Source organism: Lontra canadensis, unplaced genomic scaffold, assembly GCF_010015895.1.
Source record: "Lontra canadensis isolate GAN:19392208 unplaced genomic scaffold, GSC_riverotter_1.0 scaffold126, whole genome shotgun sequence".
NCBI classification, from domain to species: domain Eukaryota; kingdom Metazoa; phylum Chordata; class Mammalia; order Carnivora; family Mustelidae; genus Lontra; species Lontra canadensis.
The window spans coordinates 2,492,867-2,518,669 of NW_022631120.1; the positions used below are offsets into that span (position 1 = coordinate 2,492,867).

A 25,803-nucleotide genomic window follows, 5' to 3' on the forward strand; every position below is an offset into this window, starting at 1 on the left:
TGCCAATCTAATAATAAAGAGAGGCTTAGAAGTTCACTAGATAATTCCAAATTCTGTTACAGTTTTCTGTACCACATGTAACAATTGCATCAGCATGAGTCTTGTTCAGTTGTGGTCAGGAAAAAAATGGAGAACTAACAACTAAACTTCTCTTTAGGTTTAAAAAGATGTTTGACCATGGCCTTACCATATGGAGTTAAACTAGAGCTCCATGTATAGCATCTGTTGTTACCACAGTCCTGAGCCTTACACTGGTTTTTATGAAATTATTTTACTTAATGGTGGTGAATGCCAATTTAGTATGATATTGAGCATCTTATTTAATCTCAATAGACCTTTTTTTCCCACCTGAATAAAGTATGCCTATTTTAATATGCTGCCTATAAAACCTCATGGGGTTGTTAGAAAGATCAGTGAATCAAGAAGCTAGTCGTGGTTAAAGCCATTCAGCCTCTGCTCTGTACTGGCTGTGTAACTTTGGGCAAGTTATGTAAAATAACTTGTCTTTGTCTCTCATTTTCCTCACTTGCAAAATGGGAGTGACGGTAATAATACCAGTTCATAGAGTAGGTGCAAGCATTAAAAACAATACTGTACATAGAGCTCATGGCTAAATGACTGACATGTAGTTGTCAGTCAGTGGTTTTTAGCTAACATTATCACTAAAGCATATATTTATAAGGAAGGCATATAAAGTATTATTTCATTAGTATGCAAATTGAATAGGATAAAGAAGTCCTTTTATCTTTTTCATTTTTATGAGAATTTGTTAATCTTTTTATCCTCTATGTTTTGTAATAGCTTGGGATGAATTTTATATGGTGATAGAGTTATCTGCTAAGAAACTGACCTAATTGGAGGACCTTGTAAGCCAAGAATTCTTAACTCACAAAAGATCCTGTGATTCCATTTATTGCATAGGAAATGATGCTGGGTGGGTGCTACTGGACAGAGAATGGTGTGCTGGTGAAGGCCTCACTGCCTTCCACCATATGTCATTGTTTTCTTTTGTTATAAGGGTAGGCTTGAAAGTGCCTTGTTAAGTAGTACACGGCTTAAACTTTGGGCTATATAGGTTTTATTTATTTATTTATTTATTTATAATTTTATTTTATTTTTTCAGTGTTCCAAGATTCATTGTGCACCACACCCAGTGCTCTATGCAATACGTGCCCTCCTTAGTACCCACCACCAGGCTCACCCAACCCCCACCCCCTCCCTTCTAAAACCCTCAGTTTGTTTCTCAGAGTCCACAGTCTCTCATGGTTTGTCTCCCCCTCCAATTTCCCCCAACTCACTTTTCCTTCCCATCTCCCAGTGTCCTCTATGTTATTCCTTATGCTCCACAAGTAAGTAAAACCATATGATAATTGACTTCCTCTGCTTAGCTTATTTCACTCAGCATAATCTCCTTCATTCCTTCCATGTAGATACAAAAGTTGGGTAGTCATCCTTTTTGATGGAGGCATAATATTCCATTGTATATATGGACCACATCTTTATCCATTTATCCATTGAAGGGCACCTTGGCTCCTTCCACAGTTTGGCAACTGTGGCCATTGCTGCTATGAACATTGGGGTACATATGGCCCTTCTTTTGACTACATCTGTATCTTTGGGGTAAATACCCAGTAGTGCAGTTGCAGGGTCATAAGGCGGCTCTATTTTTAATTTCTTAAGGAATCTCCACTGTTTCCAAAGTGGCTGCACCAACTTGCGTTCCCACCAACAGTGTAAGAGGGTTCCCTTTTCTCCATATCCTCTCCAACACTTGTTCTTTCTTTTCTTGTTAATTTTGGCCATTCTAACTGGTGTATGTGGTTTTGAATTTCTCTAATGGTTGATGATGATGAACATTTTTTCTTGTGCCTGTTGGCCATTTTTATGTCTTCTTTGAAGAAGTGTCTGTTCATGTCTTCTGCCCATTTTTTGTTGTGATTATCTGGGTTTTTTGGGTGTTGAGTTTGAGGAGTTCTTTATAGGTCTTGGATATCAGCCCTTTGTCTGTAGTGTCATTTGCAAATATCTTCTCCCATTCCCTCCCAAACAAAGGGTTGCCTCTGTTTTGTTGACTGTTTCCTATGCTGTACAGAAGCTTTTTATCTTAAGTCCCAAAAGTTCATTTTCGCTTTTGTTTCCTTTGCCTTCGGAGACACGTATTGAAGTTGCTGTTGCTGATGTTGAAGAGGTTACTGCCTATGTTCTCCTCTAGGATTCTGATGGATTCCTGCCACATGTTGAGGTCTTTTATCCGTTTCGAGTTTATCTTTGTGTATGGTGTAAGAGAATGGTCGAGTTTCGCTGTCACATTGCTGTCCAATTTTTCCAGGACCATTTATTGAAGAGACTGTCTTTTTTCCACTGGATATTTTTTCCTGCTTTGTCGAAGATTATTTGACCATAGAGTTGCAGGTCCGTATCTGGGCTCTCTACTCTGTTTTACCGGTCTATGTGTCTTTTTTGTGCCAGTACCATGCTGTCTTGGTGATCACAGCTTTGTAGTAAAGCTTGAAATCAGGCAACGTGATGCCCCCAGCTTTTTCAACATTTCCTCAGCAATTTGGAGTCTTTTCTGGTTCCATACAAATTTTAGGATTGTTTGTTCCAGCTCTTTGAGAAATGCCAGGGGAATTTTTGTCAGGATAGCATTGAAAGTATAGATTGCTCTGGGCAGTATAGACATTTTAACAATGTTTATTTTTCTGATCCATGAGCATGGAATGCTTTTCCATCTTTTTGTGTCTTTTTCAATTTCTTTCATGAATGTTCTGTAGTTCCTTAAGTACAGATCCTTTATCTCTTTCATTAGGTTTATTCCAAGGTATATTATGGTTCTTGGTACTATAGTAAATGGAATTGATTCTCTAATTTCCCTTTCTATATTTTCATTGTTAGTGTATAAGAAAGCAACTGATTTCGGTGCATTGACTTTGTATCCTGCCACATTACTGAATTGCTGTATGAGTTCTAGTAGTATGGGGGTGGAGTCTTTTGGGTTTTCCATATAAGGTATCATGTCCTCTGCAAAGGGAGAGAGTTTGACTTCTTCTTTGCCAGTTTGAATATCTTTTATTTCTTTTTGTTGTCTGAGTGTTGTTGCTTGGACTTCTAGTACTATGTTGAACAACAGTGGTGAGAGTGGACATCCTTGTTGTGTTCCTGATCTCAAAGGGAAGGCTGTCAGTTTTCCCCATTGAGAAAGATATTTGCTCTGGGTTTTTCATAGATTTTATGAAGTTGAGGAATGTTCCCTCTATCCCTATACTTTGAAGAGTTTTAATCAGGAATGAATGCTGTATTTTGTCAAATGCTTTTTTTGCATCAATTGAGAGGATTGTGTGGTTCTTCTCTCTTCTCTTATTGATTTGTTCTGTCAAGTTGATTGATTTGTGTATGTTGAACCACCCTTGCATCCCAAGGATAAATCTCACCTGGTCATGGTGGATAATACTTTTTTTTTTTAAAGATTTTATTTATTTATTTGACAGACAGTGATCACAAGTAGGCAGAGAGGCAGTCCTAGAATGAGGAAGGGAAGCAGCCTCCCTGCTGAGCAGAGAGCCTGATGCGGGACTCGATCCCAGGTCCCTGGGATCATGACCTGAGCCAGAGGCAGAGGATTTAACCCACTGAGCCACCCAGGTGCTCTGGATAATACTTTTAATGTACCGTTGGATCTTGTTGAGAATCTTGACATCCATATTCATCAGGGATACTGGTCTGAAATTCTTTTTAATGTGGTCTTTGCCTGTTTTGGGGATTAGGGTTAGTGCTGGATTCATAGAGTCTGGAAGTTTTCCTTCTGTTTCTATTTTTTGAAACAGCTTCAGGAGAATAGGTATTATTTCTTCTTTGAATGTTTGGTAGAATTCCCCAGGGAATCCATCAGGGCTCTTGTTTTTTTTTGGGGGGGGGCTTTTGATCACTGCTTCAATCTCGTTACTAGATATTGGTCTATTCAGGTTGTCGATTTCTTCCTGTTTCAGTCTTGAAAGTATATAGGTTTCCAGGAATGTATCCATTTCATCCAGGTTGCTTAACTTATTGGCATATATCTGTTGATCATAATTTCTGATGATTGTTTCTATTTCCTTGGTGTTGGTCGTGATCGCTCCCCTTTCACTCATAATTTTATTAATTTGGGTCCTCTCTCTTTTCTTTTGGATTAGTTTGGCCAGTGGTTTATCGATCTTATTAATTCTTTCAAAGAACCAGCTTCTGGTATCATTGATGTTATTTTTTTTTTAAGATTTTATTTATTTGACAGAGAGAGATCAGAAGTAGGCAGAGAGGCAGGCAGAGAGAGAGAGAGAGGAGGAAGCAGATTACCCTCCAAGCAGAGATCCCAATGAGTGACTCGATCCCAGGAGGCTTAATCCACTGGGCCACCCAGGCACCCTTACTGATTTTTTTTTTAAGATTTTATTTATTTATTTGTCGGAGAGATTGAGCACAGGCAGACAGAGTGGCAGGCAGAGGCAGAGGTAGAAGCAGGCTCCCTGCTGAGCAAGGAGTCAGATGTGGGACTTGATCCCAGGACGCTGGGATCATGACCTGAGCCGAAGGCAGCCGCTTAACCAACTGAGCCACCCAGGCATCCCTCATTGATGTTATTTTTACGAATTATCTGGGAAGACCAGCAGACTGGCACTTGGGAACCATGGGGAATAAACCCCTAGTCTCAGGGGAGGGTGAGTTCTGGTGCAGTTCCTCTTGCTGGAGAAAGAAGGTGCCCTGGCCCAGTTGGCTTAATTTCCAGGCACTCCAGACTGAATGCTCAGGATCACTTTAGGAAGATTTCACCTGCTATACCATACTGTTACCAGAGTATTAAAACTTTCTTTTTTTAGTAAGATTCACTTTTTTTAAAAAAAGATTCACTTCTTATATATATGTGGGAAACCAAAAAATATTTCTACAAACAATTTGAGTCAGACACTTAAGAGTGATTCATCATTCCTGAAACTCTTTTCCTGTTTTATTTTCATTGAGAAGTCTTTTTTCCAGTAACTGCAAATGTAGTATTCACTTTTCTCTTGATTACATTGCTACTTCTTGATAAATCCTGGTATTGAATTTGATGATACTATTCTAATTTACACGTTTGTTCACATCTCAGCTGCCCTCTTGGGAGGTATCACAGAGCCAAGTTGGTGTTTGAAGTCAGATGACATGGGTTTGAATACTGGCTCTGTCATCTAATAGTTACTTTGAGCACATTACTTACTCATATCCATTCCCAGTTCTCTTGTCTGTAGGTGCCGATACACATAGCTACCCTATCAACATTGTCTTAAGAATTAGAGCTAATGTATATAGTTAGCATAGGGCCTAGAATATAGTAGACATAGTATTTAATTCAGAGAGGTGAAATGAAGGAAGTATTTTGGAACTTAGGTACTTAAAGTCAGAATTTTGGAGGGGGAAGTAACTTAAAATTTATTTTTCTCCCTTTTTTTTTTAAGATTTTATTTATTTATTTTTAGAGCATGCAGTGCATGTGCTTGTGAGAGTTGGAGGGAATGGGCAGAGGGAGAGAGAAAATCTTAAGCAGACTCCATGCTGAGTGTGGAGCCCAATGTGGATCCCCATCCCACAACCCTGAGATCATGACCTGAGCTGAAACCAAGGAACAGATGCACATGAGCCACCCAGGTGCCCCTATTGTTTTCGCCTTCTAAAGCAGATTTGAGAGGAAAAACTCAACTTATGTTGGTGTTTTTCTTTGATTTAAGGTGAATTCCTTATTTCCCATAATGGAATGATAAGTTTTTAGGGAGGAATTGGGCATAGAGGAGAAGAGGGGCCCTTTGAGCTTGGTTTTTCAGATTTTCTTTTTCCTTAAAATTGTTTAAAACTTATATGGAAATTATTTCAGACTTAAAATAGAGCAGCAAATACAATACAAAGGATTCTTGCATTTCATACCTTCTCCCACATTCCCTAAATTTAACTTCTGTAACCACAGTACACGTGCTTAAAATCAGGAAATCAACATTGATAGAATATTATTATCTAATCTGCAGATCTTATTCAAAATTTGGCAGTGGTCCATTGATGTCATTTTTCTTGTTTAGGGTTTAATTCTGATTACATATTGCGTTTAGTTTTCATGTCTCCTGAGTCTTCCTTTACTCTGTAATAGTTCATCTTTGTCTTTCATGCTTTCCATGTCCTTCAAACCGTGATCCTTTGGAGAGTACTGGCAGGTTATTTTGTAGAACTTTCCTCTGTTTGGGTGTACCACAGAAGTGCTTTTATGTCCTTCACAGGGCATCATATCAGGGATCTCATTTTGTCTTGTTACTTGTGATATTTATTCTGATCCCTTGTGTAAAACGGTGCCTGCCAGGTTTCTGTACTCTAAACTTCCATGGTCTGTTTTTACTTTAAAGTATCTCATGGGGAATAATTTTGAGGCCATGTAAGTGTGTTTTTTTCTAGTCCTAGCTTTGGTCATTAATTTTAGCATCTCTCGATGATTCTTGCCTGAAGGAATTACTATTGTGGTGTTTGCCAAATGGTGATTTTTCCATTACACCCTCTGTATTGATTGGCTGAAATTATGTAAGGAAAATCTTTGTACATTTTGCACTTATTTTCTTTTGTTTTAAGTCAGTGCTCAAAATATTAATTGTACCATATACATTGAAGAAGATATTTGAAATATAATTTTAAACAATTTGTGTCAATACAAGTTTTTAAAAATCTCACATGTAGCTTTTGTGCACAAAAATAATTTGGAGGCTACTTTCATTTTCAAAATTAATATTTGATGTAGCAGCCTTGTACATTCAAAATCCTGGTTCTTCCTTAGACTTCTAAATCCAACATATAAAAAATACTAAGTCCATTTAGTGGATTGTCTCCAAAGTAATTAAATTTCCTATAGTACAAGTAGTTTCTGCTTTGCACAATTACGGTTTTCATGTGGGTGGTGGAAGTATGGAAAGTTAAAATTTTTGCTTTATATTATTCTGTATTTTCCCAAGTTTCTAAATACCCACTTCTTACTACATTAAAAATCAAGTACTATTTTCTTTTGTTGGAGGCAGTATGCCTAGTGAATAAGAATTTGGGTTCTGCAGAGAGACTTTCTCCTACCTCACTGTTTTAGTAGTTAGTTGACTTTTTGCCTTTTATCACCCTTCTGCAAGTGGTTGATAATAAAAGTACCTGTCTTATGAGATTATCATGAGGGATTAAATAAGATAATATATTTAATGGGGTGCCTGGGTGGCTCAGTGGGTTAAAGCCTCTGCCTTCGGCTCGGGTCATGATCCCAGGATCCTGGGACCGAGCCCCGCATCGGGCTTTCTGCTCGGCAGGGAGCCTGCTTCCTCCTCACTCTCTGTCTGCTTCTCTGCTCCTTGTGATCTCTGTCAAATAAATAAATAAAAATATTTAAAAAAATAAATAAATAAAATAATATATTTAAAGCTCTTAGAACAATAGCAATGCTGTAATAATATATACTCAATAGATCTGGTATTATCATCATTAACTATTTATTTATTTTAAGATTTTATTTATTTATTTGACAGACAGAGATTACAAGTAGGCAGAGAGGCAGGCAGAGGGCAGGGGGAAGCAGGCTCTCTGATGAGCAGAGAGCCCGATGCGGGGCTCAATCCCAGGACCCTGAGATCATGACCTGAGCTGAAGGCAGAAGCTTAACCCACTGAGCCACCCAGGCGCCCGGGCCATCATTAACCTTTAAAAAAAAAAGTAGAAATAAATCACATAAAAATAATTATTGATGTGAACTCTTTCTGAATCATTTTGACATGTAATATAAGACAGATTGTCCTCTCATCAACTCTTAGTTTCTTCATGCTGAAGTTGAAAGTTTAATGTGTGTAATGTACCTGTTACTTGGTAAATCCATGGTAAATGTCTTTGTTTTTCCCAAGACTGTTATTGAGTTATTAGTTTCCAGGTCAGGTTTTGTGGAAATTCGGTCTGGAACCCAGTGATACTCTGATCTTCAAAGGTAGCTGATCTGATTTTAAGTTTAGTCTGCCTTCCCTAGCTCTTCTAGTACATTTTTAGTGGTATTTTTTGAGTCTTGGCATGAGCTAAACCAGCATCTCTCTAGGACATCTTGCTGCTGACTAAAAGCAATTTTTTTTTAAGATCTCTTGGTGTATTACTTGCACTTTTAAATTTATGCCTTCTATTTTTGGGCTTATAATTTTTTCTGTCTTAAAATATGCCAATTGAAGGGATGCCTAGGTGGCTCAGTTAAGCATCTGCCTTTGGCTCAGGTCATGATCCCAGAGTCCTGGGATCAAGTCCCATATCAGGCTCCTTGCTTGGTGGGGAGCCTGCTTTTCTTTCTGCCTACAGCTCCCTCTGCTTGTGCTCTCTTTCTCTCTAACAAGTAAATAAATAAATAAAACCTTTCAAAAAATCAATTTAACTTCTATGTATTTCATTTAATGTTACAGATTTCCTCTTAAAATTTAATAGAAATCCCCAAACCCAGAAAAAAATTATATTTTTACCTAGAAACTCTAAAGGGGGGTGGGTCTGCCATATAAATGATACTGTTTAAGGATATTTTGTGGCATCTCTTTTACCTAGTGCATATTTTTATTTCTCCATAGTTACATATTATAATGCAAGCCAGCATATTAGGAGGGAGACATTGTTTTAAGGCCTTTATGTATATTAATTTAATCAGTAAACAACTCTATACCAAAGATACCATTATTATTATGCCCGAATGAAGAAACTGAGGCTTAGAGTGAAACAGCATGCCCTAGATTTCATAGAGGCTAAGCTGGAATTTTAATAGAGACATGCTTAATAAAGCCTGTGCCCTTAAGTATTAAACACTGTTAAATACTAAGCTTCCTCATGACAGATTCCTGTTACCTTTGTGGTCCAGATGCACAGATCTGTAATTAAAGGTAAAGGCAACAGAAGAAAGTTTTGTTGTTAGAAAGGCACTGGGAAGGGAGATTGTTTATATGCGATGTGGCTTTTTTTGGGGGGGGAAGATAGCTCTTTTTTATTTCTTTTTGGAAAACTAGTTAATTATTGAAATAAAGGAAAACTTAAAATATGATTTTCTTAGTAAATTTATTTTTCCTATTAACCCTTGAATTTCTGGAGGCCAGAGGTTAATCAGTTGCTCCTTAGTAGATAACTGTTATATTGAAATTGACTCTAAATTTTCAAAGATTTATTTATTTCAGAGAGATTGTGTATGTGCTCATGAGTAGGGAGGAGGGGCAGAGGGAGAGAATCTCAAGCAGATTCCCCGCTGAGCTCGGAGCCCAACGTGGGGTTGGATCTCAGGACCCTGAGATCATTCCTTGAGTGAAATCAAGAGTCAGACACCTAACAACTGAGCTACCCAGGTGCCCCTGAACTTTCTATCATTTTTAAACTAAAACATAAGAGAGTGCTATTTACCATGTCACTCACCTTTAGTGCTTTGCTCTTTTTATCTTTCTTTTTGTGAAATATAATGTAACAGCAACTTTATTATTACCTTTTGTTCTTGCTAGAACCCCATAGGTCCTTTCATTTGGTTTTCTTAATTTCTTTACTTTAGTTTGTAGATGACTAGTTTTGTCTTGGCCTTGTCCATATGCATATCAGTATGTTTATCTATCTACAAGGCTCTGAATTTCTAATTACATTAAGAATTTTTGTTAAATCGAAAGAAAACTAGTAGGAACTTTTTTTTAAAAGATTTATTTTCTATTTTTTAAGGAAACTCTACACCAAACATGGGGCTTGAACTAACAACCCTGAGATCAGGAGTTGCTCTGTCACTGAGCCAGCCAGGCCCCCAGGGGGAACTTTTTTTGCAGAGGGTTTTTGATTTTTTTAGACCAAACTTAGCATTTGAATGTTTTAAATCTTAAGAATTCCTTTAAAAAAAAAAAATCTTAAGAATTCTTTTCCTTAATTAAGAACATGTAGTTATGACATTTTGCTGCAGCCCCCCCCCCCCTTTTTAAGTATTTACGTTTTCCAAAGGTGATATTGTTCTGGTTTAAATATAGGCAACATTTGAATTCATATATATATATACATATATATATGTATATATATATATGAAGATATATATGTATATTTATTTTTTTTAAGATTTTATTTATTTATTTGACAGACAGAGATCACAAGTAGGCAGAGAGGGAAGCAGAGAGAAAGCGGGAAGCAGGCTCCCCGCTGAGCAGAGAGCCCGATGCGGGGCTCGATCCCAGGACCCTGAGATCATGACCTGAGCCAAAGGCAGAGGCTTTAACCAACTGAGCCACCCAGGTGCCGCTATATGTAGATTTAGATTGATATATTCATTTTAGAATTTAATTTCTATTTGAAGATTTCTTTATTTTAGAGAGAGAGTATGCACATGTGTGTTAGTAGATGAGGGGCAGAGGGAGAGAGTCTTTGAATCAAACTACCCACTGAGCATGAAGCCCTACACGGCTTCATCCCAAGACCCATGAGATCATGCTCTGAGCTGAAACCAGGAGTTGGACACTTAACCAACTGAGCCACCAGGTGCCCCCCTTTCTGTATTAATGAGCACATCATGAGGGCCCAGCAGCTTCGGCAGGTAGTTACCTTGCTTTTCTATCAGTGTTTATCAGAAGAATTAGAATTTTCTATTTCTATTTTAATTTTGTAATCCTTGCATTAAAAAAAAAAAGATTTTATTTATTTATTTGACAGAGGGAGACACAGAGAGAGGGAACACAAGCAGGGGGAGTGGAAGAGGGAGAAGCAGACTTCCCACTGAGCAGGGAGCCCAACACAGGGCTTAATCCCAGGACCCTGGGATCATGACCTGAACCAAAGGCAGATGCTTAACCAACTGAGCCACTCAGGTGCCCAATACTTGCATGTTTTTGAACAGCCAGATGAACAGTACTGGTTCCCTTTTATTAGATGTGTTTTGGGCACTTTAACTAAAATTTTTTTTTTTTTTTTTTGAGAGAGAGAAGCATGCAGGTGCACACACAAACGAGCTGGGGGTGGGGAGACGCAGAGAGACAAGCAGACTCCCTGCTGAACAGGGAGCCCAACTCAACTTGGGGTTCAATCCCAGGACTTTATCCCTGGACCCTATCCCAGGACCCTGAGATCATGACCTGAGCTGAAGGCAGATGCTTAACTGATGCCACTCAGGCGCCCCTAAATTATTTAACTAAATCTGTAAGATAATCCAAAAGGTAGGTATTTTTATCACTATTTTATAGTTCTGAGATCTGGAGGAGTTAATGATGCTCAAGCTCATGTAGCTAGGTAGCAGCAGAGTAGGAATTCGAAGCTAGGTCTTTCTGGTTTCCTCACTACTAGACCATACTTTCTCTTTGGCAGCCCATATATTTTTTTGCCACTCCATGGTTCACCAGTGGTATGCTTAAAGCTACGGAGGGAATTTCTTTTCACTTCGCCCAGCATCATGTGCACATTGATTCACTGGATTCCACTGATCTTTTATAACTATTCATAAGTGACAGGAAATTATTTAGACAGCATTTTCACCAAGATAGTCATCTTCTGACAGTTAAAAAGAATGTGTAACTATCATACATGGATAATCAAACCAGTGGGTTTGGAAGAAGTAACCGTGGAAAAGTAAAGGCATACTAGAAACTTTATTCTGATGAATAAGTCTAATGATGACTTTATTATTTATTTATTTATTTATTTTAAGTAGGCTCCATGCCCACGTGGGGCTTGAACTCATGACCCTGAGATTAAGAGTCACATGCCATACCAACTGAGCCAGCCAAGCACCCCTAATCATGATTTTAAATTAAAGAAGACCAACTCATACCATATTTCCACTAGATTCAGTTCAAACATGAGAAATAAAACAAAGCTTTTGTTTTTTTCTGGGAGAATATCTTCCTAGCATTGCTGTAGGCAAAGATTTCTTAAATTGGACATTTAAAAAAAGATTAACCTTGAAGAAAAGTAGTGTTAATTGGAAAATACTGAAAATTAAAACTTCCATGAATATTGCTAGGAGAATAAAAAGGTAAGCCACAAAACAGGCGGAGATATGTGTAATACATGTAGATGACAGGGTTGTGTCTAGAGTATGTGAAGAAGTTCTAGATACAAGAAGGAAGGGACAGACTGGTCCAAAAATGAGCAGAAGTCTTGAATGGACATCCTGAAGAAAGCTATCCAAATGGCTGATAAACTTGAAACAGTGCTCAGTCTTATTAGCCATCAGGGACAATCAAATTGATATTATAATGACATACCACACACACATAAGAATGGTTAAAATGAAAAGATTGACAACATAAAGTGCTAACTAACAAAGATGCATAATTTTTGGAATTCTCATATACTGCTGTTTGGAGTGTGAAGTCTTTTTTTTTAATTAATTAATTTATTTGTTAGGGAGAGAACGCGCGAGCGAGTGCGTGTGCACAAGCTGGCAGAGTGGCAGGCAGAGGCTAAGAGAGAAGCAGGCTCCCTGCTGAGCAAGGAGCCTGATGCAGGACTCGATCCCAGGACCCTGGGATCTCGACCTGAGCCGAAGGCAGCGGCTTAACCGACTGAGCCACCCAGGCATCCCTGGAGTATGAAGTTTTTTAATTACTTTGAAAATCTGTTGGTAGGAGCACCTGGGTGGCTCAGTTGGGTGGGTGTCTGACTCATGGTTTCGGCTCAGCTCATGATCTCAGGGTTTTAGGATCCTGGGATCGAGCCCTGTGTCCTCCAGCTCCCTGCTCAGTGGGGAGTCTGCTTGAGGACTCTCTTCCTCTGCCCCTCTCCCAACTCGCTTGCTCTCTCTCTAAGGTAAATAAGTAAATCTTTAAAAAAAAGAAAAGAATATCTGTTTGGTGTTACAAATTGGAAATCAGACCATGTCCAGCTTAAACAAGTATTTTGTTCGTTTTCAGTGTGAAAGGTTTTTTCTTCTCACATTCTTTCCCTCAGAAGTTAATATTTGTTAAGCTTGTTCAACTCTGTGCTCAAACAGCATTATCCCATTCAGTGCTTATAACAAGAGTCTGTTTTAACAAGAAGGAAATGATCTGAATTAGTTTCAAGTAGACTGAGTGGAATCATTCCAGTGTGCACGTCATCAAGGCCTTGAGGAGAAGTAGATGAAGTTGGGAGTTTGAGTGGCTGTTATTTACTTTCCACCTACCTCAGAATTGAACTAAACTAGAAACTCCCTTGAGGCTGACTTGTATGTGCTCCACAGTTGGTCATCTGAAGAATTGCCTTCTCATGAATGAAATCACTGAGTAAAACTGTATATTTTTGGTTACTTACAGACCTTTTATTTCTCCTAGTGACTTTGCTCTAAGCCAGCGAGCAGCAGATGACAGCAGGTCAAATCCAGCCTGCTACACCTTTTTGTTAAGTTTTATTGGAGCAGAGCTATGTGCCTTGTTTATTATCTACAGCTGCTTTTTGTTGCCCGCAAAGCTAACATATTTACTGTCTGACCCTTTGCAGAGGAAACTTGCCAACCCCTGGTCTAAGACAATACTGATTATGGCTATATAGTGTTGATGTTGTTTCACCTGTCTTACACTTCTGCACTGGTGGAAGGAACCTTGGTCTGGGGGGTCTGTATAAATTGTCCTGAGGTAGGACCAGTTTAGCAAGAAGCCTGCTGTTTCCATTTTACTCTTGGTCCTGTAGGGTTACCTGTGAATAGAGTAAGTGTACACTTCAGTTTGCTAGGAAAAGCCCTGCTTTGCATCTTTTGTTCCAGGCTGTTATGAAATTATGATACCATTGCATACTATTATAATAATTACACAATCTTAGCTGCTCCCTTTTACTCTTCATGCCCCAGTTTGTCTGATAAATTGTGTGGTCATTCTGTCTGTGACAGTTAACTTTGAGAAGGATGATGGGCATAGAAGAGATAGTGACAACCTATGCAAGGTAGAATTTAAGAGATTAAGTTTTGAAAGCTTATGTCAGGGGTCTTCAAGACGGTCTCACTGAGCCACTAGGATTCACAGGGCTCAGAAGTTGTTGTGCTCATAGTTTGGGTTTATTACAGTGATAGTAAATGGTAAGATAATCAAAAGCCCATGAGGGGTTGTCTGGAGAAAACCGAAGGCAGGCTTCAAGGTGTCCCTGCCCAGTGGAGTCACACAAGATGTGTTTAATTCCCCCAGAAATGACATGTGGTGAGGTGTACAGTGTGCTCACAATCAGGGACACTCCCCCAGCCTGTGTCCCCAGGATTTTTGTTGGTGGTCACTCATATAGGCATGTATATGTCACCATTGTGACTGACCTTGCTTGCTTACTTCAACTCTAGAACCTCAGAGAAAAGGAGATGTTCATCCTAAATCACACTGTTAGCATAAACTCTCTGCTCAGACTGGTATTTGGTGCCGCGCAAGGACTCAGGCATGCCAAACACTCTTATCAGACAGAACTTTGCAAGGGTTCAGAGCTCAGTTCCCAGGAGTTTGGTTCTCGGGAGCGAGCCCAGGGCTCATCTGTGAACAGGCCATCTGGGGGGAGGGTATAGGTTTTGAGCATCCTGTGCCTGCTGAGTTAACCCTTTCCCACATAAGGCCCTGCATGGTATTGAAGCCAGAGTTTGAACCCAGGTAAGGCTGATTCCAAAGTCTTTGCTCTTTCCATAAATAATTTTGGGTGATCTTTTATGCTCAGTTGCTAATTAAAAGCATTAGATATGGTAGATACTTGGACTGCTTGCATCTATACTGATAAATATTTCCAATAACATTTTTTTCCTCCTCACATGAAGATAAGGAGCCTGTTTAAGTATTTTTCAGTGTTTTTTAAAGTAATGGTGCTAAAAATTTCTAGTTCTTCGTTACTTTCAGCAAAGTTTATTTTGTTTTGTATGTTAATGTACCGAAATGTAATTATCATGAAGAATAATTACTCCTGTTATACTTAATACAATATCTGATTAAAACAGAAATACGATAATAGATTAGAAAAGTGTTAGTTCACAATTAAGAATTGTTTCCTTTCTAGATGATAGGTTTGAATGAATTTATACGGTTCTCAAGAGCATTTAACCTTTTTTTTTCTTTTCTTTTTCTTTAGGTATTTGTGGAAACATTAGACAAGTGTTTTGAAAATGTCTGTGAACTGGATTTAATTTTCCATGTAGACAAGGTACTTTCTATATTGTCAAATCTTCTAAACTTTTTATCTGAGAAAAAAAATGGTAATTTGTATTTCTCAAGGTAAAAATGGATTTAGCAAATAATGCTATTTTTATTCCTTTATTTATTTAGTATAAGTCATAAATTATTTTTTGCTATGAGCCAGGCACTGTGCCTGGTGAAGATTCAGACCCTGCCCAGAAGATCCACATCTAGAGGATGAAACAGTGGCATTAATAAGGAGGAGTGTGTTCAGTGTTCATGGGAACAGAGCTGACCTACCCGCCTTTGCCTGGGAGAGTGTGAATGGAGGAAATTACATTGAAGTTGGATTTTGTAAGGATTGTAGGTATTTCACTGTCAGAAATGGAGGATGGCTCTAGAGGCAGTGAAAGAAAATACAGGCTTTGGAGGGGGAATTGGTATTGATCAGGTGGCCTAGTTTTAAAGTGCCTTTAGTGGGACAGGTTTTGTTTTGTTTTGTTTTGTTTAGATTTTATTTATTTATTTTAGAGGGGGAAAGAGAACACATGTGTGAGCGAGCAGTGAGCACATGCACACTGTCTTGGGGAGGGAGAGGGACAGGCAGACTCCACACTGAGTGTGGAGCCTGACGCAGGGCTCGATCTCAAGACCCCGAGATCATGACCTTAACTGAAAACAAGAGTCGGACCCTCAACCGACCAGGTCACCCAGGCACCCAGCGCCATGAATTTTAGACTTTATTCTGAAGCACTTTAATATTTTAAATCAAGTGTTTATTGGCATTTATTGTTGCTTTGTTGAACATCGGTGGGGTGTTTTTTTGTTTGTTTTTGTTTTTTGCCAGATCGTTTTTTTCCTACATTATGAAGATTGGATTGGTAGGTAGGAGATTAAAGACAAGGATATCAATTAGGAGTCTTTTGCAGTAGTCCAGAAAGAAGTGAACTAAAGCATTATAGTAGTGATGAAAAAAGTGACTTGACAGGATGTAGTGGTCTGCTGCACGCTGGAGGTGAGAGGAGGGAAGGGTGACTGAACTTTCTAGCCAGTATTACTGGGTACTGGTGATAAGGAATTTTGGAAGAAAAGCATCCACATATACAGATTTTTTTCTGTATTAAGTTTATGTAATGTAATGGATTGTTTTGGAATGATTAAGCCATTGAATAAAATAGTCAAATAATATGCTGAAAATTTTAGCAGAAAATGTGATTTTTAAAAATCAGAGGGATTTTTAATTTACACACGTTAATTATATACGTAAATATACATAAGTATAATTTACACACGTTAGAATTCAGCAGTTTTGAGCATACGGTTATAACTAAGTCTTGGCAAATGCATAGAGTTGATGTAACTGCTGGCACAGTCAAGATGCAGCGCAAGGAAGGAATGCATTTTATTATTTGTGAACCATCAAAACAATGTCTTTATTATTAGCCAATCTTCTGGATCATAGTTCTCATTTACTAAATGATTTGATTTTGTGTCTTAACTCACTTTGGACAGAGAACTTAAATTTGATATTTTTAAGAATCTATTTTGAGTTTTCTACTGCTTTGCTCACATTATCGTGTCTTATGCTTTTTCACACTTTTAAAGACTTCTGTTATTTTTAGGCATTAGGGTTTGCAGTATTCAAAAAGGTCTTTTTAGAACAACTGTTCAGGGGCATCTGGGTGGCTCAGTCAGTTAAGCATCTGTCTTCGGCCCAGGTGGTGATCTCTAGGTCCTGGGATGGAGCCCCATGTCCAGCTCCCTGCTCAGTGGGGGAGAGCCTGCTTCTCCCTTCCCATTCTCCCTCTGCCTCTTCCCCTGCTTGTGATTGCTCGCAGTCTCTCTCACTCTCTCTCAAATAAATAAAATCTTAAAGATAAAATAAATAAAAAAATAAAACGACTGTTCAGGGTTCCTGGGTGGCTCAGTCAGTTAAGCATCTGCCTTTGGGTCAGGTCATGATCCCGGGGTCCTGGGATCAAGTCCCTTGCAGGGAGCCTGCCTCTCCCTATGCCCCTCTGCCTCCCCAGCTTGTACTTACTCTCTCTCAAATAAATAAGATCTTTAAGAAAAATGAAATGATTGTTAGAGATCATTAGCTTATGCAGTTAAGCAATTTCTTAAGAAGATTGAGGAATCACTGGTAAATGTTGTAGTAAGAGTGAAGTTTTCACATTTTTCCTAGAGAATAAAAGATTTCCTCAGTAGAGAAATTAAGCTCTACTCATCTACAGCTTTCATACATGACACAGTGTTTTTAAAACTTCATTTTAGAAAACTTCATTTTAGAAAAATTAAAAAATGCACATAAGTGGAAAATAAATGAAAGTAATCTCAATTGTAGAGATTGCCTAATGTTAGTGGAAAAACTGAGGCATATTAAAAATTTCTAAGTTTATTTGAACAAAAATTGATTCATATCGGGCAGCGCAAAACCATGGACAGTTAGGAATACGTCCCAATTGGGGAGCTGGGGAGAGGCTTTTATAGAAAAGCGGCAGAAGCAAAGAAAGGGATTATCTGATTGGTTATAACTCAAGCAGTTGTATTATTTGGGAGAGCTGAATTGACTATGATTGGTTGTCTTTAGGTTTTGATTTCTTACCCTTGAGTCCTTTACAGGCATATGTTTTGGTTTGCTTACTTAGGGTGCTGGGGTGTTAGAACCACCACAGTCTAATTGTTTAAGTAACACTAGTGTTAACATTTTAGAGTATGTGTACTTCTAGATTTTTTTGTACAAGTAGGTGCAGAAACAAGTCTTCAAGAGAAATGGGACCATATAGTATGTAATACGTATAGTCTGTTCCTTTCACACAATAGTGTCTTACTGTTTTAAAACCTGTGAAAACTAACCATATCTCTTCTTTGTGGGCTAAGTACTTGTTTTGATTTTTTTCAATGCAATGAGACAAAAAGCTTCAGGATAGCAGGAGTCAGAGACCAGTCAAATAGACCTTTCCTATGCCTACATGCTCTGTCCAGAACAACTCTAGTCTTATTTTAAGCCCTTCTAGGAAAGTAGGATTATTTTCAACTCTTAAGCAGCCCTGGATCTTACAACAGTCAGGAATCATTACTGGCTCAGCTCATTTTTCCTTAGGGTCTGCTACAGAATTTTGCCCACAACCCTCAGCCTGCTTTAGGACTTGATTAATCCAAAAGTCACCCTGAAGTAGTGGCACAGTCTTCCTGTGTAAAATGGGTTTGGATGTGGAGACTAAAGATGGTGCACATACACTGAGAAAATCTGACCTGAAGGGTTTCTCACTCACATAACAAGGTTTCGTAAGTAGTAGTAAAGTCATATTTATTTGATTAAGAGAGCAAGGAAAGAGATCATAATCATTAATAAAATTATAAACAGTAAAATCTCTGACTTAAAAGATGGTGGATATATAAATAAAATTCGATCAACCTCATGGTAAAGTAAAAGTACCAATTTCAGTTACATCTGCTATTATTCAGGACCCTAAGTATGAAGTGAATGAAGCGATCTATTTTAAGACAGAACTGATGGATTTAAAAGGTACAGTTTACATAGGAAAGACAGGATCAATTCTAGATTATTTCCCTTTACTGTCAGTTTTCCTAACAGATCAGTTCCCTAATACCCACCAAAAATGATTATTATTCTTTTTGATTTTGTTTTGTGTGAGTTCCCTGTGACATAGGAATTTTAACATACTTGGTTTATTTTAGTCCACTGAAGATACTACTCTTTTGGATGCTCACATTGTCCTGTGTTTATTCAAGGGAGAGCCCCTTCACGTTGTCTTCTGAGTCCTTCTGCCATTCCCTCACCTCCATGGACTTGATAGCTGTTCCTGTTCTGGTACAACTAGATGTTGCAGAACCCCTGTCTTCATTTCCTACTCTAGGCATGTTATCAGCTGTTCCCTCTAGGAGCCCTGATTCCTTTTAGTTGGAAATGGTATATGGAAACCATAGTATGGAGGTGCTCAGAGTTATGAGGCTGGTCATTTTTTCCTAGGCTTTTTCTATGGACAGAGCATCTTACATGTTTTCTGTCCAGCCCTGAGTCAGCTATTTCTTTTCTTTTCTTTTTTTTTTTTTAAATTTGATAGAGATCACAAGTAGGCAGAGAAGCAGGCAGAGAGAGAGGAAGAAGCAAGCTCCCTGCTGAGCAGAGAGCCTGATGCAGGGCTCAATCCCAGAACCCTGGGATCATGACCTGAGCCGAAGGCAGGGGCTTTAACCCACTGAGCCACCCAGGTGCCCGGAGTCAGCTATTTCTTTAAGGAACCCTGGTTCTTTCTCATGGACAATGGTGTTTAGAAATGACAATCTCATTACCATATTTGCTCATTGCTACCAGAGTAATAGTGTTCCTGGTTTTCTGAGCCAAGCTGGGAAATAGATGTAGGGGTGTGTGTGTGCGCGCGCGTGCGCGCACACGCATCCCAATCTCTTTCTATATCTTGTATATATTTCAAAAATCATTGAGTTCTTCATAGTACCTTGGAATGTAGTGCAACACTACAGAATGTATTCTAGCCTTCTCCTTTTCCATATTTGCAACTTGCTACTCTGACAGTAAATGATTATTCTGATTATTCTCACCCTTTTTGTTCTCATTATTCCTGATGCATTTATTTATTTGCTCAGTTCTTCCTTTCTTTAACCAAACTCCTAGCTGGGCCATTGGAAAGCTTAATTCCAGACATGCTAGTGTCTCAGACATGTCAGCACCAGCCATAAGCTTGGCCCCAGACACACCAGCCCCTGTCCCCCTTGACTGAGCAAGTTGTTAGAAAGTCAATTCTGATAAAAATTTGCAATGAATAAAGTATTAAACAAAAATATTACAGATGATTTGAAAAACAACTCAGTAGGATTTCTCAAAGACAAAAAAATGTCAAAATGGAAAATTCCAGTTTATGAATATATATATAAATATAGGTTACACATATCTGAATAGAAGGAAAGATAGAACCTGTTGTCCATAATAGAGCATAAAAAGACAAGCAAGGGGCGCCTGGGTGGCTCAGTGGGTTAAGCCTCTGCCTTCGGCTCAGGTCCTGGATCTGAGGGTCCTGGATTTGAGACCCGCATCAGATTCTCTGCTCATTGGAGAGCCTGCTTCCCCCCCACCCCCTCTGCCTGCCTCTCTGCCTACTTGTGATCTCTCTGTTTGTCAAGTAAATAAATAAAATCTTTTAAAAAATTAAAAAAAAAAGACAAGCAAGATTGAAAATATGGAAGATGGTTTACAGGTCAGGAAAGATATAGCAAGAAAGGCCTAATAAACATTTATTCTTAGTTTCAGAAGAAGAGAGAAAGAACAAGGCATATTCATAATATCTGGGTATCTAATGGCTGGGAATTTGCCAGAATTAAAGATACTGATATACAGATGAAAGAATAAGCAGAATAAATAAAAATAAATCTACATTTAGACTCATGATAGTACATTTGAAGAGCAGAGAAAGAGCTCTTAAAATACCATTTTTGATATGCCAGTTTTATTTCTGGAAGCAAAAATAAAAAGAAACATTACCTTCGCAAGAGCAGTGATAAAATTGGGAAATGATTTCTCAACAGCAACCACAGAAATTAGAAGACCTAGTTTTGAAAGAAAATAACTGTCCAACTGTAATTCTCAAGTCAAAAAAAGTACCTTACAACAATTGTCAGAGAAAAATAATGGGAGAATTTGCTACCGGCAAGCCTTTACTAAAGGAAATTCTAAAAGAAGGTACATTACACAGAAGGAAATGTGAGATATAAGAAGTGATGAGTTAAAGAAGGGAAGACAAAGAAAGATGTAAATTAGTGGGTAAGGATGAAAGAACATTGACTGTTAAAGCACTTGTGGAATTAATATGAAAAGAATTTGTAGCATTAAAATACAAGTCACCAGTAACACATAAATCAGGAATGGAAAAATCAGATCTTTTAATGAGCAACTCTGACTTTTATAATAAGCAGCTTTAAAAAAGGATTTCTTGATACTCAGCCCAGATTATAGAATAGAAAGTAGAACAGCTTTCTAGTTTTTAAAATTTTTTTTAAGACTTTTAAAAATTTATTTGATAGAGATCACACATAGGTAGAGAGGCACGCAGAGAGAGAGAAGAAGGAAAGCAGGCTCCCTGCCGAGCAGAGAGCCCAATGCGGGGCTCGATCCCAGAACCCTGGGATCATGACCTGAGACAAAGGCAGAGGCCTTAACCCACTTAGCCACCCAGGCGCCCCCAGCTTTCTAGTTTTTTTTTTTTTTTTTTTTTTTAAGGGCTTTATTTTTTTTTTTATTTTTAATCAGACTTGACTATTTTGAATTTTCAGGTTTTGAGACACTCATATTCAGTGCTCTTATAAAATGCATTGTGTGCCAGAATAGATCTATTCTTACTTATTGCTTTGAATTACTTTATCCCTGTTGCTTTTCATTGGTCAGCAATTAACAAATGTCTTCATTATTATTAATATGTTATATACTTTCCCTTTCTATTTTTGTCTTAAAAATTGTATCAAAATTTTGATAAACTAACAAAATATACTCCCGATTCCTTTCAGAATTATTTTCAAAATTGTCATACTTTTGGATTTTCTTTCATGATATATATATTGTATTGATATATAGATATATTATAATGACATGATTTTGATAACGTACTAGGAAAGAAATCAGTAATTTGGAGGGGATAGTACTCTTTAGTAGCAGAACCTGCTCAACTGACTCAGTCTTAAGATAATATTAACCAGAAGACTCTAAAACTGGTTATTTTCTTAGCAAACACTTTAAGATGAATAACATTATCAACTCAAAGTTTTGATTTGTGTGACACTTTGATATGTCAGATATCCTTTTGGAGAATAATTATAGCAAAATTTAAAAACATTTTTAGATTTAATGAAATTGTATCTTTTGAGAGGATCGATTTCTGAAGCTAAGCTTTTTTTTCTTTAATGTTATTAGCACTGATACCAGTAAACCCCCCAAACAGTCATTTTTTTAACTTAAGTTTCTTCATTATAGCTTTTATTTTATTTAGCAACCTGTGTGGGGCTTAAAATGATGAGAAAATACCCTATTTCACAGACTCTTAAGATTACAGCTTTCTCTCACATTATAACACTTTTGAGATTGGGATCATGTTACATTCTGTAGCTTGTCATAATTTGATTGGCAGTATTTTTCCTTTTTAGTAGTATGTAAAATAATAGTTTCTTTTTTTTTAATTTAAAGATTTTATTTATTTATTTGACAGAGAAAGAGACAGACACATTACAAGTAGGCAGAGAGAGAGGGGTAAGCAGGCTCCCTGCTGAGCAGAGAGACTGATGCGGGGCTCGATCCTAGGACCCTGAGATCATGACGTGAGCTGAAGGCAGAGGCTTAACCCACTGAGCCACCCAGGTGCCCCCAAATAATAGTTTCTTAAATAATCAGTTGTAGCTTAGACTTGAAGAGTATAATACCAAAATGTGAAGAGAGATCTTTTTACAGCAATTAGAATTATAAATACAGGTATTAATAGATTACTTTAGGTAAATTGTTTAAAAAAATTTTTTTTAAAGATTTTATTTATTTATTTGAGAGAGAGGCAGTGAGAGAGAGCATGAGCGTGGAGAAGGTCAGAGGGAGAAGCAGACTCCCCATGGAGCTGGGAGCCTGATGCAGGACTCGATCCCGGGACTCCGGGATCATGACCCGAGCCGAAGGCAGTCGTCCAACCAACTGAGCCACCCAGGCGTCCCTAAAATTTTTATTAGCAAATATATATATTAAAATGTTATTACCAAATTAGTAACAACAACATGACCAACAGAAGTATATAAATTGAACTTCTCTCACATAATTTAAAATGGTTGATCATTGGGGGAACTGGATGGCTCAGTCACTTAAGTGTCCAACTCTTGATTTCAGCTGAGGTCGTGATCTCAGGGTCATGAAACGGAGCCCCACTTGGGGAGCCATGCTCAGCAGGGAATCTGCTTGAGATTCTCTCCATCTCCCTCTGTCTCTCCTCTCACTCTCGCTCACTCACTTTCTCTCTCAAATAAATCTAAAAAACACGCACACAGAAAAACAGCCAGCAAGAACCTGTGTTGAAAAAATTAAATAATTGATCACTTCATCATAAGTGGCTATTGTTAATAATTAAAAAATGGTATCTTGGGCGCCTGGGTGGTGCAGTCAATTGAGCGTCTCACTCTTGGTTTCACCTGGGATAGTGATCTCAGGGTCGTGGGATCAAACCCTGCATGGGGCTCTGCAGTCAGCACAGAGTCTGCTTGGGATTTCTCTTCCTCCCCCTCTCCTGTTCCTGCATGCACTCGCACACACACTCACTCTATCCCTAAGACAAATAAATAAATCTTTTTATGTTTTATTATTTTTATTATTTTTTAAAGATTTTATTTATTTATTTGACAGAGATCATAAGTAGGCAGAGAGGTAGGCAGAGAGAGAGGAGGAAGCAGGCTCTGCTGAGCAGAGAGCCCGATGCGGGGCTTGATCCCAGGACCCTGGGATCATGACCTGAGCGGAAGCCAGAGGCTTTAACCCACTGAGCCACCCAGGCGCCCCAAATAAATCTTTTTAAAAAATCATGTCTTATGGTATCTTTCTGCAAGCAGAGGTAAAGGAGGTGTTCCTTCCAAAACACATTTTACAAAATACTTAGTGGTTAACGCTCTGCAGGGTTATATGACGAATATGCCCTTATCCCAATTCTCAAGTAGTTTGTAGTTATTTTAGGAGGATATGTGATATCTGACTGTCTGTTTATGTCTCTGACAGACATACAACCATTAAAGAACATTATACTGTTATCCATAGTAAAATCTTTTATTATTTTTAGATTACAATAATAATACTTATATTTAGAAACAAAGAAGTCAAACAATACTAAAGAGTATATGATTAAACATTGAAGTTCTTCTTACCTTGCCCCCCTCCTTATTATACACACTCAGCCCCATCCTACACTGTTTCCCTAAAGTAATTTCTTTTAATAATTTGGCTAGGTAGGCTTCTAGACTATTTTCCTATATATTTTCAAAGATATACATAGTTCTCTTGGTTTAGTGAGTGATAGGGTTTTGTTTGTTTTTAAAGATTTTTTAAAATTTATTTGAGAGAGGGAACACAAGCGGGTGGAGTGGGACAGGGAGAAGCAGGCTCCCAATGTGGGGCTTGAACCCAGGACATTGGAATCATGACCTGAGCAGAAGGCAGATGCTTAACGACTGAGCCACCAGGTGCCCCATCGAGTATGTTTTTATTTTGTACAGAGGCCCTGGAATCATGACCTGAGCCAAAGGCAGAAGCTTTAACCCACCGAGCTACCCAGGTGCCCATAGATGTCTCGTTTTTAAGTGTGTGGTAATTAATAGTGTACATCCTAAGAAACACACTTTTTCTTTTTTTAAAGATTTATTTATTTGGGGTGGGGGCAGAGGGAGAGAGAGAGGGAGAGAAGCAGACTCCCTGCTGAATGCTGAGCGAAGTGCCCTAGAGTCTTGACTATGAAGAACAAGCTGATGGTCCCCAAAGCGGGGGTGGGTGGGAGGGAGAGGTGAAACAGGTGATAGGGATTGAGGAGTATACTTGTGATGAGCACCAGCTGTTTTAAGTAAATGTTGAATCACCATACTGTATACCTGAAACTAATATTATACCATATACTAACTGGAATTTAAGTAAAAACGTAAAACAAATAGTGTGGATTCACCATTTTACAGTTCTGTGTTTTTTTTTATTTACTCTTACCAACAAAGTTTCATTGATCATTCTTGTACATAGACCAGGCACCAGTATCCTTTATTATTTTCTTAATTCACACCGTTTTCTACTGCCTCTTTCAGTCCATTCTTTATTCTCTTGCAGAACTGTGACTTTATGTGTATGTTACATGATCTCATTTGTGTAAATTAGACATACCTTTACACACACATAACAAGTATATGCCTAAGAAGTTTTCATGAAGGATATGAAGGTTTCCCTTGTTGTCTGAGACGTAGAGTGTTCCTTTGAAACATTTTGTAAGCCAAAGTGGCTAAAGCAAAGAAGCAAAATTACCCTTTCACAGAAGGGAAAATTCTGTTTGGATTTCTTTCAGTTAGCAAAAGCAGGTATGAATGTAGGCCTTTTTAAAAAGTGAAGGGTGTACGGGGAACTTTGGGAAAGTGGGGGAAACCTGTTTAGGAGAGAATGAACTGTGATTATCTTTGAATAGAGAGACCTAGAAGAAGTATGGAGTTGGGTAGGTTGGACATTTATAGTTAAAAACAAAAAAGCAAAAATACATTACTAATGTGGTATTTGCTAGTTTTTTTAAAAAAATTAAATACCTATGAAAATTCAAGAAAAAGCCCATTGAACCTTTATGTTAGGTGAACATCAAAGTGATTTAGTAGATGAATTATATTTCAAGCATAATGTCACCCTTTTATTTCCATTAAAATCTATTTTAAGTAAGGGATGCTTGAGTGGCTCAGTTGGTTAAGCGTCCGATTTCTGATTTCAGCTCAGGTCCTGATCTCAGGGTTGTGAGATCCAGCCCCATGTTGGGCTCCTTGCTGGGTATGGAGCCTGCTTGAGATTCTCTCTCTCCCTTTCCCTCTGCCGATCCCTTTCTTGTGCACTCTTTCTCTCTCTCTCTCTTTAAAAGATTTTAGTTATTTATCTGACAGAGATCACAAGTAGGCAGAGAGGCAGGCAGAGAGAGAGGAAGGGAAGCAG

The 25,803-nt window shown here is 38.2% G+C and overlaps 1 protein-coding gene across 2 annotated transcripts in view; it reads left to right on the plus strand.

Annotated features, from left to right (window-relative positions):
- Positions 1 to 25,803, plus strand: part of AP3S1 (adaptor related protein complex 3 subunit sigma 1) — a 73,953-nt gene that overhangs the window by 34,850 nt on the left and 13,300 nt on the right. For both annotated transcript variants that reach the window (XM_032842287.1, XM_032842286.1), the window contains exon 4: positions 15,046 to 15,117. In XM_032842287.1, coding sequence (XP_032698178.1) covers positions 15,046 to 15,117 — 72 coding nt within the window. The remainder of the gene's footprint in view (positions 1 to 15,045; positions 15,118 to 25,803) is intronic.